At 46.3% G+C, this 11,517-nt stretch overlaps 1 protein-coding gene across 3 annotated transcripts in view; it reads left to right on the top strand.

Moving 5' to 3' along the window:
* DRGX (dorsal root ganglia homeobox) overlaps positions 1–10,747 on the top strand; it is a 91,133-nt gene extending 80,386 nt beyond the window's left edge. For all 3 annotated transcript variants that reach the window (XM_066600343.1, XM_066600341.1, XM_066600342.1), the window contains exon 7: positions 9,910–10,747. In XM_066600343.1, the coding sequence (XP_066456440.1) occupies positions 9,910–10,172 (263 nt within the window). In that variant the 3' untranslated portion in view covers positions 10,173–10,747. The remainder of the gene's footprint in view (positions 1–9,909) is intronic.
* Positions 10,748–11,517: the final 770 nt, after the last annotated feature.

Raw genomic sequence — 11,517 nt, 5'->3', positions numbered from 1 at the left:
AGGTGTGTTAGCAAGGTCCAGGCTGTAGGTCAGGGCAGGGGGCACAGGTATGTTAAAGGGGTTGTCCCGCGCCGAAACGGGTTTTTTTTTTTTTCAACCCCCCCCCCCGTTCGGCGCGAGACAACCCCGATGCAGGGACGTAAAGAAAGCTTACCGGAGCGCTTACCTTAATCCCCGCGCTCCGGTGACTTCAATACTTACCGGTGAAGATGGCCGCCGGGATCCTCTACCTCCGTGGACCGCAGCTCTTCTGTGCGGTCCATTGCCGATTCCAGCCTCCTGATTGGCTGGAATCGGCACGTGACGGGGCGGAGCTACACGGAGCCGGCATTCTGCACCAGCGGCTCCATAGAAGACTGCAGAAGACCCGGACTGCACAAGCGCGGCTAATTTGGCCATCGGAGGGCGAAAATTAGTCGGCTCCATGGGAACGAGGACGCTAGCAACGGAGCAGGTAAGTAAAAAACTTTTTATAACTTCTGTATGGCACATAATTAATGCACAATGTACATTACAAAGTGCATTAATATGGCCATACAGAAGTGTATAACCCCACTTGCTGCCGCGGGACAACCCCTTTAACGAGGTCCAGGCTGTAGGTTAGGGCAGACAGTAGACAGTAGCAAAGTCTAGAGTACAAAGCCGAGGTCAGGAGGCACATAAGTCAGAAACACAAGCAAGTGTTACAACTCGAATACACAACATCTGGGGCTTTATCACAATAACTAATTGGACTAATTGCTTAGGTATCCACTCTCAGATGTGAACACCTAATACAACAGATGCTGTAGAAGGATTATAGGGGGACAGGTTCAGGGAGCATGCACTGGCCCTTTAAGAATGAGGGCAGGAGCGTGTGCGAGCCCTATAGGCAGACAAGAGGGGGCCAACAGAGGAGTGTGGGGAGTTGTTTGACAGCAATGTCCGACCATGGCCCTAGCTGCCGGTAAGCAAGGTGGGCACCAGCACGTGTATGTGGGGGATCAGGAGAGATGGTCCAATGACTATCCAGCCAACAGATAAGACAATCTCAGAGTTCACCGCTGTTCACTCTTGATGCATAATAGTTAATGTTTGCTTCCAGAGGTTGACTCGCTTGCTGCATTCAGTGCTTTGATGGAAGGTGAGATCTGTTATGTGGAGGGGGCTTCTTCCGGTCAGACTCATAGAATTGATTTCCCTTCTCTCCACCGCAGGGAGGCTGTATTATTACGTTAAGTATTAATCTCTTCAGATGATCTCACCGACTGATACTCTGATTCAGCACTATATCTAATGGAGAGCAAACCCTTCCCTGCCAGGTGGTCCGCAGGAATATGCCAAATGGAAAATGTGTAGCAGGATGGATGGAGATAGACAGACAAAAAGACAGACAGATTAACAGTCCTATTTACTGTCTACACAGTTCGTGTAATAAATGTAATTTTCATGTTTTCACATCTCGTTCTCTATGATGGAAGCGAGAAGTTACCTTTAACTGGCAATTCATATGGTGTGGCCGGGCGAAAAGCCGGCATGTTTTATGTGTTCTGTCCTCAGCTATAACTTACGTAATTTAAAGGGGATATCTCAGATAAATTTCTCTAAATTCAACAAATATTGTAAACTCTTAAAATAATCTGCACTTTTCAGTGCAGTATGATGCCCCAACAGTTTGCTCTGCCGGCGGTCCGGTGCCTCCGGTCTTCTCCTCGCCTCCAGGCTTTCTTTACATGCCTGCATACAATAGGGTTGCTGCAGCCAATCACCGGCCTCGGTGTTCTCGTGCCATACACCACAGAGACTAGTGATGAATGCAGCGGTCACATATGTATATGTACACATCAGCGATGCAGTCATGTAAACAGATTCCATCATGAACTAAAACTAGAAGGGCGTGGTTGTTGAAATCAGGAAACAGAGTTTTTTATTTATTTAAGATTTTTCATAAATAGCAGATGTAAACAGGTGAGACCCCACAAAACACTTTGCTGGGATTTCCTTGTATTTTTTACAGTTGGAAGCTATCATGCTTTACTGTGAGCGAACATGTCAACCCACTTAGTTTTCCAGGGAGTCCTCATGTTAAGCCTGTTACCTCGTCACCCATGAAATATAGTTTTGGGGGGCTAAAAATAACCAAATGTTCCATTATTTATTGAACTACACCAATTAACAGTGGCCTTCTCCCTTCACTTTCCTGATCTCTGACAGAGATGAGGAGGTGTGCCAGTGGTCACATGATCGCCGGAGGAATGCACAAGTAATACTTCTGCATTCTCTCTTCACCCTTCTGATTTCGACTGTGAGTGACAGCTGAGGTCAGGAGGCTCCCGGCGGTCACATGATTATCAGGCAGAATGCAGAAGTGTTAGTTCCGCATTCTCTCTGCATTACGTAGCGCTAAATGAGCACTATGTAATGTGTAAAGGAGAAGGCACAAAGGGTTGAAAACCTCCTCCTCGGGGGTCCTCGATGTGTCTGACGAGTGGGTGCAGATGCACTCCTGTACTGCAGTGGCGGGACTGTTCCAACATCGGAGCTATAGAGGAATTTCAGCAATACTCGATGTGGGAAGTATTTGAGCGGGCCCTGGGTCAGCCTCTGTCAGAGCAAACACCTTGTGTGGCCCAAGGTGCTGCGAGTGACATAGCAATGGGGACTCCATGTGTCCACACACTACTCATTCTGTTTGGGTGTCGGATACCTCATCGACAACGCAAGGGGTAAACCATCTGCACTCTGCAACCTACCCAAGTCTGTCAGTGTTTTGGGGACAGACAGGTAAAACACCTCAATGGGAAGTCTGTGTGCACCCACAGCATGGGTGGCCCCCAGGAACCCAGAGACGGTACATAAAGAAATCCCATTGCAGTGCCTCAGATAACTGAGGTTACGTGATAGAAAATACATGTTGGCTTTGGCCCACACGCCATGCCCTAGACATTCGTGGATTCTTTAAAAGTGCCAGGCAGGTACAACTCCGCTATGGCAAGTCTGTGTGCACCCGTAGCATGGGTGGCTAGCAGGAACACACAGACGGTACAGAAAGAAATCTCATTGCAGTGCCCCAGATAGTTGCGGTTGCGTGAGAGGAAATACATGTTGGCTGCGGCCCACACGCCATGCCCTAGTAAGTCTGGGTTGTTTTTCGGGCCAGATAGGTAGAACACCGCGATGGGAAGACTCAGTGTACCCATAGTATACACAGACCCCTGTAATATTCCTGTAGCAAAGGTATAAGCTGCACCCAGTAACAGTTATGTGGCAGAAGTCTAGACAAACCCCAGTAACATTTCTGTAGTAACAGTATAGACAGACCCCAGTAACATTTCATTAGCAGAAGTATAGGCAGACCCCTGTAACATTTATGTAGCAGCAGTATTAGCAGACCCCTGTAACATTTGTGTAGCAGCAGTATATGCAGACCCCTGTAACATTTTTGTAGCAGCAGTATAGGCAGACCCCAGTACCATTTCCGTAGAAGTAAAGGCAGACCCCAGTAACATGTATGTCGCTGCTGTATAAGCAGACCCCTGTAACATTTATGTAGCAGAAGCATAGGCAGACCCCAGTACCATTTTTATAGCAGAAGTATACGCAGACCCCAGTAACATTAACGTGGCAGAAGTATAGACAGACCCCACTAACATTTCTGTGGTAACGGTATAGACAGAGCCGAGTAACATTTCTGTAGTAACAGTATAGGCAGATCCCAGTAACATTTCTGTAGCATAAGTATAGGCAGACCCCTGTAACATTAACGTGGCAGCAGTATTGGCAGACCCCAGTAACATCCTTGTGGCAGCAGTATAGGCAAACCCCTGTAAAAATAACATGGCAGCAGTATAGGCAGACCCCAGTAATATCCTTGTGGCAGCAGTATAGGAAGACCCCTGTAACTTTCTTGTAGCAGAAGTATAGGCAGGCAGACCCCAGTACAATTTCTGTAGTAATAATATAGGCCAGTGATGGCGAACCTTTTAGAGACCGAGTGCCCAAACTGCAACGCAAAACCAACTTATGTATCGCAAAGTGCCAACACGTCAGGGGCGGGGCTTATCACGACATGATTTTATCCCCGTTGTTCTAAAAAGGACAGGGCTGCTTCAAAATAGACAGGGTGCAGATTCTGACTGCTTTTTGGATGTGGAAAATTCTGCAGCATTTTCGCATCCAAAAAGTTGTCAAAATCTGCACCCTGTCTATTTTGAAACAGCCCTGCCAGTTTCTGCCGCATGTAAACATACACCAGTGGTAATAATGGCCCTCCTAGCGATAATAGTGACCCCCCCCAGTGGTAATAGTGACATACCCCAGCGGTCCCCCAGCAGTAATAATGCCCGCTTCCCCCCCAGCGGTTCCCACAGCAGTCATATTACCCCCCCCCAGTGGTCCACCAGCAGTCACAATGCCACCCCCAGCTGTCTGCCAGCAATAATAATGCCCCCCTCCCCCCTCAAGCGGTTCCCCCAGCAATCATAATGCCCCCCCAGCGGTCCCCTCAGCAGTCATAATGCCCCCCCAGCGGTCCCCCAGCAGTCCTAATGCCTCCCCCCTAGCGGTTTCCCCAGCAGTCATAATGCCTCCACTCCCCCCCACAGCGATTCTCCCAGCAGTCATGCCTCCCCTCCCCGGCTAGCGATTCTCCCAGCAGTCATAATGCCTCCCCCCCCCCCCCAGCGATTCTCCCAGCAGTCATAATGCTTCCCAACCCCCCCAGCGATTCTCCCAGCAGTCATGCCTCCCCTCCCCCGCTAGCGATTCTCCCAACAGTCATAATGCTTCCCCCCCCCAGCGATTCTCCCAGCAGTCATAATGTTTCCCCTCCCCCCCAGCGATTCTCCTAGCAGTTAGAATGCCCCCCCTACAGCGATTTTCCCAGCAGTCAGAATGCCCCCTCCCCCCCCAGCGATTTTCCCAGCAGTCAGAATGCCCCCCCAGCGATTTTCCCAGCAGTCATAATGCTTCCCCTCCCCCTTCCAGCGATTTTCCCAGCAGTCAGAATGCCCCCCTCCCCCCCCAGCGATTTTCCCAGCAGTCAGAATGCCCCCCTCCCCCCACCCCCAGCGATTTTCCCAGCAGTCAGAATGCCCCCCCCCCAGCGATTTTGCCAGCAGTCAGAATGCCCCCCCCAAGCGATTTTCCCAGCAGTCAGAATGCCTCCCCTCCCTCCCCCCCCCAGCGATTCTCCCAGCTGTCAGAATGCCCACCCCCAGCTTCACATACTTACCCCTCCTTCTCGTGGGAGCGCCGCTCCTCTCCTGCCTGATCCCAGGTGCATACTGAAGGCAGTGTGCTGCTGTAGGTACACTTGTACTCTTGGTACACTAATTTTTGGGGTCAACGTCTACACTCTTCTCCAACTAATTTTTCCGGCCTTCGCCTGCGCTCATGGTATCCCAATATTTCAGAGGTTGGCCTATACCAGTGGTGGCGAACCTATGGCACACGTGCCAGAGGCGTGCAGAGCCCTCCCTGCTGGCACGCGTCGCCATCGGCCGCTCACCACATTAGTGAATGCCTGCAGGGGCCGCGGCTCCCCTGCTGATATTCACTCAGCGCTGCTATCTGTGCTGATCCCGGTGCACACTGTGAGTCAGGCATCATGCATGAGGAAGGCCACACAGGCCGAAACGTCACTATCTGTGTAATGGGGGAATAAAGAAGTCTTTTTTCACGTTTGCAATCCTGCCTATGCTGCCAGTCATTCTCTATTGTGGACTTTAACGTGGACCTTTGGTTCTTTTGTGGTCCGGGCTTGGCTTATGCATCACTGACCTGACCCCTGATAGGGTTGAAGTGTGCTGCTGGTGTACTTTATCTTGTATGGACTCTTTCCCTCTATCAGCGTCTGTGGCTGTACGCTGTGCGTGAAGTTGACGGGACGCACAGAGCTGTGTAAAATATTAGGCAATTATTTGCCTGCATTTGGAGGCTGGCAGCGGTTATGTTACGCACACTGTAGGCCAAAAAAATTATACGCTAGGCTGCAGAAAGTAATGCACACGCTCACAGGTAGCCCTAAGGAGGAGTGTTTTGTTCAGTTTTTTTTTAAAAAACCAGCCGGCTAGATAGCGTGTATATGTCTTTCCCTCTATCAGCGGCTGTGGGTGTACGCTGTGCGTGAAGTTGACGGGACACACAGAGCGGTGTAAAAAAATTAGGCAATTATTGGCCTGCACACGGAGGGTCACAGCGGTTATGTAACGCACACTGTGGGCTGAAAAAATTATACGCTGGCCTGCAGAAAGGTGAGCCACTACAACAGTAAATCACACGCTCACAGGTAACCCTAAGGAGGAGCTTTTTTGGGGTACTTGTTGACAGGATTCTACACTACCACTGTCCCTGCCTGACCAGTACTGCCCCTATACTCTGTATAATTGGCTGCAGACTGACAACGCAATAGTCTGCAGAGCCCGAGATGAAAAAAAAATAAGTGCAAAACTGCTCCCAGCTGCCACAACAGTAATGCACACGGTCAGAGGTAGCCCTAAGAAGGACCGTTGGGGTACTTGTTGACAGAATTCTACACTACCACTGTCCCTGCCTCACCAGTACTGCCCCTATACTCTGTATAATTGACTGCGGACTGGGAATGCTATAGCTGTAATAGCCTGCAGAGCCCGAGATGAAAAAACATTTTTTGGTGCAAAACTGCTCCCAGCTGCCACAACAGTAATGCACACGGTCAGATGTGGCCCTAAGAAGGACCGTTGGGGTTCTTGTAGACAGGATTCTACACTACCACTGTCCCTACCTCACCAGTACTGCCCCTATACTCTGTATAATTGACTGCGGACTGGGAATGCTATAGCTGTAATAGCCTGCAGAGCCCGAGATGAAAAAACATTTTTTGGTGCAAAACTGCTCCCAGCAGCCACAACAGTAATGCACACGGTCAGTAGTAGCCCTAAGAAGGACCGTTGGGGTTCTTGAAGACGCTAACACTCCCCCTATAGCAGCATCAGCACCCTCTCTAATCTCTGCCAGCGTGTGTCTGAGGTGAGCAGTGGGTGGGACTGCTTTATATACTTAGTGGTCACTTGATCTCGCCAGCCACTCACTGCAGGGGGGTGGGAGAGGGCTGGAACGTCACAGGAGGAAGTTATAATGCCTTCCCTGCATGTCTATTGGCCAGAAAATGGGGCAAAACATGCAGGGCAGGAAATGGAATTGACTCGAGTACCACGTGGTGCTCGTCTCGAGTAACAAGCCTCTCGAGTACCCTAATACTCGAGCGAGCATCAAGCTTGGACGAGTACGTTCGCTCATCTCTATTAATAAACTAACTGTAATTGCTGAGATCTGGGTTTGTAGATGTCATATGAGCCCCGTTTCATATCTCCATGCAGGGGCGAAGTATAGGGGGGGGCAGAGGGTGCAGTCGCATCTGAGTCCAGGAGCCTTAGGGGGCCCATAAAGTCTCTCTTCCCCATATTGCAAACCAATATTATTAATGAAGCTTTATAGTTGGGGGCCCAGTTCCAGATTTTGTATTGGGGCCTAGCAGCTTCAAGTTACACCTCTGTCTTCATGGAAGGGCTAACGTATTATTTTTTCTGCAATAGTACTTTTTATTATATCCAGTGATTTACCAATAACGTATTTGTAACATATGATGCCACTGGCTCCTGCTGTGAGAATGCACCATGTAAAGAGCAGCTGCTCCGAAATATCATTGCACATCTAGAGGTTTTAGGATCCTGATTCAATAATCTAAATATGACAGTATTTTGGCACAAATTGCCCCAGAAAACAATGTGTGTGACACATTTACTATGTGTTTCTAGACACTTCTGGGCAGTTTTTATGACTGAGGAAGGGATTTGGCCTAAACTGCATATACAAAGCCATCTAAGAGAAGATCAAAACATAGACTAGACAGTCTTAGAATTTAACAGATTTAGCATTCAGCAAATCTATTGGAATAAAGCTTTTTAAGACTGTCTAGGCTTAAGGTGCATTTAGACACTAAGATGATTGCTCAAAAGATGGCTTTTGATCAATCATTTTGCATAATCTAAATTTTGCATAATGCCTATTAGTACCAATTAGTAGCTTGTGAGCAGATGGGAGCTGAATTTATTCAGAGGACCACCCGCTGTTCTCTGAAAAAATTATCTTTGTTCTGTCAAGCTGATTACAGCTGAGACAATGTAATCAGCTGTTATCTGCGGTCCCCAGGCAGAATTGTCCGTCTTATCAGCTGTTCTGCTGAACCACAGATTTTAAGCCGAACTGAAATCCATCGTTTGGCAGAAAACTGAAAGATGGGCACATGTACATGCAACTATTATCGCTCAAAAGCAAATTTTGAGTGATAATCATCATGTCTAAATGAGCCTTTAGTTTGCACTGTCTTATTGATGACACTATTAAGGGCCATTTACACGGGACGATTATCACACAAAATTAGTTGAAACAAATAAAAATGCACAATAATCGTTACATCTAAATACAAAGCCATCGTTTACTCGTCAATGAGAATCGAGCAATACTTCAGCGGACCACGTGTGGCGCAGAGTGTTAAGGTAGCAGTATGAAGTCCTAAACTCTTGCTCAAGACCTGAAGGTTGCGAGTTTAATTGTCACATGGTTCAGGTAGCTGGCTCAAGTCAAGGTTGACTCAGCCTTCCATCCTTTAGAGGTCAGTAAAATCAGTACCCAGCTTGCGGGGGGGGGTAATAAATAAAATTACCTTAAAGCGCTGGGGAATAAGTTGGCACTATACAAATAACCAGTCCCTTCCCCTTCCCTTCTGTCTGCTAAACGTTCTGCATGAGCGCGAACAACCAGCGGTAACGTCACTCGCTCGTGCAGATCATAAAAGAAGCATTAGTGAATGTGCCCTTCAGTGTCTAGAGGTTCTCGCATTGTGTGTATTGGCACTTGCAGGCTTATCCCGGTGAATACAAAGCCTTGTACTGTCGCCTAGTCCTTTTGGAATAAAAAAAAAGTGTCAAGCAAATGCTGCAATACCACCCAGCTGCAGCGGTCAATAGCCGCTTATTTGTCCGATAATGCGGGCAAGATCTTGTGACTATTGACAGAGCTTTTTGCTGTGTGTGAAGGCAGCCTCGGTCATGTGCTTGATGATAGATTTCAACGATCGGCTGCGCCATCTTACTCCTGGGGAATGATAATCTGCTCTGGTGATGTGATGGCTCATTCCAGTACATGTATGGAGCGCGGCATCTGTCTCCATCATATGCATAGATTTTGTATGTTACCCACTGGAAATAAACAATGAATCATCCAATTAATTGACAGCAAACAGCGATCTTGAAAACTGCAATGAATTGATTCACAATTTATATTATACAATTCAAGCTATTTTTAATTCACAAGGTATCACCTTTATTTTAATAATACCTCCTTAAGAGATGTATAATTTGAATTGAAACATTCCTGTTGTCACGGCTGAGATGAGAACACGCATATGCTCTCATCTATCGCAACTGGTGGTCGGTATTATAGAAACACCCAAACTGACCTTCTACATTGTTTCCGTAATGCCCATAGAAAAAAAACTTGCAGTTATGAAAAGAGTAGAGCACTGTCAGCAAGTTGTTCCAGTAACTTCTGAAGGGCAGAAACAATGTAGCTCACTGTGCTGTTCACACAACTCCTATTCACTTTTATGGGCCTTACAGAGGCAATGTACAATGGACAGATTGGTTGTTTCCATAATCTTGGCCACCTCAGGTAGCAGAGAGCAAGATGAAGTTGAGGGGAGTCCTGCAGATAGGTGAGGGTCCTAGAGGTACAATTCACATTTAGCAAATATTTCTGCCATATCCTAATGATATGTCATAAATGTCTGAGATGGTAAAGCCCCTTAAAGTAGACTAGCTCGTCTGTGAAGGATGGAGATTATTGAATGTTTTCTTTTTTTTTTTACATAGACTATATTTTGTCTTCAAGGTGGTCCCCTGTGTTCCTGCTGTGTGTCCGACCCTCTGGCTCTTTCTTTTCTACCACCTTATAGTTGCCAGAGCCATCGTACAGCAAGTGTGGCAGCTCTACGAATGAAGGCAAGGGAGCACTCCGAGGCAGTCCTACAATCTGCACAAATACTTCCTTCAACAGGAAGTAGTTCTGGTGGTTCGGTAACAACCCCACAAGAAGTTGCGCAAGAAAGAACATCTCAGGTTCAAGAACAGAATGAAACCGCAAAAAGCGTATGATTTTTCAACGTCTGCATATTACTAGTCAGTGATTTGGAATCTGTTGAACCTGGACTTGGGCCTAAAATATGCCTAAATCTAATTAATTACTTTACAGCAGTACTACTGTACAACTCTATGGAGTCCGAGAATGGTAAATTATGTTCAAGATCCGCAAATGTTTTACCAATTTGGAACCTTAAAATTTTTTGGGGGGGTTCTTATTGTAACTCGCTACAGTAAATGTGGAGATGGTCGGGATTTAATTGCATTTTACCTAAATATCAATCAACTTGAAATATTGAATTTAGTAACCCTGAAAATCAAGAATGCTCTAACTACGCAACATGGATGACTGCAGCACAATACTTCATTTCTACTTCTTATTTTAATAAGCTACATTTCATATCTCTATCTATCACTATTAATTTGGGAAAGACATAACGGATAGAATTTCTTCCTAAGATATTATATTAGGATTAGTTGCTCTTCTTGTCTGCCATAAGGATGTGCTCATTTTTTAACTCTTACTTTGCCAAAGACATGCAAGAAATTATTCCTTAACAGCTGAAAAGCCAAACTTTCTTGACATTAAATTCATTACTTTTAGCCAATTTTTCTTTGAAAATAATATTTTAAGCTAATCAACTTTTCCACACACTACCACCAGGAGGAGCTATATGCATGATGAAAGACATAATAGGTCTTAGATTTCCTAATTAACAGATTACCCTTAGAGCTCATGCACACAGAAGAACCTGCACGGTAGCATTCAGAGTTCCCATGTCAGTATGTCACTATATGGTGTCTCACTATGTTTTTTACTGTGTTTATTACCGTAGGAAGAAATGTTGCAGCCAGATATTAGCTGTAAACCAAAAGGAGATTATACAGGGTGGGCTGCAAAAACATAGCCTGCCTCTGAAATTATTGCAATGGAAAGAAGGAGCAAATGGATTGTTTTTTCCAAAACTTTATTGTTTACCCACCTGTTACAACAAATGCTGGAAACGGTCCACGCTCACTTCTATACACTTCTGGGCACAACATGTTGGCTGACACTTTTCAACAAGAATGTTGCACATAGTGTTCTTGATGTTTTCATTGAATTTTTCCAGCATATGCAAATTATTGGCCTTCACTTTTCTTACAAAATTTCCCCAGAGATAAAACCACATGTGGACAAATCTAGGAAACAGGTTGGCCCCTTGCTCACAGTTTGCTTTACCATAAACATTTCATTAACCCATGCCAGTGAGTCGCAGGAGGTGTCGCATGTTGCCCCATCTTGTTGGAAAAAGCATTACATTCTTTCTTAGTGTTAGTTGGTCAAAAAACTGTTCAAACATGCAGATAAATTATTTCA

The sequence above is a fragment of the Eleutherodactylus coqui genome, chromosome 4 (genome assembly GCF_035609145.1).
Source record: "Eleutherodactylus coqui strain aEleCoq1 chromosome 4, aEleCoq1.hap1, whole genome shotgun sequence".
Lineage (NCBI taxonomy): Eukaryota > Metazoa > Chordata > Amphibia > Anura > Eleutherodactylidae > Eleutherodactylus > Eleutherodactylus coqui.
This window is presented reverse-complemented; position numbering and strand designations above follow the sequence as displayed.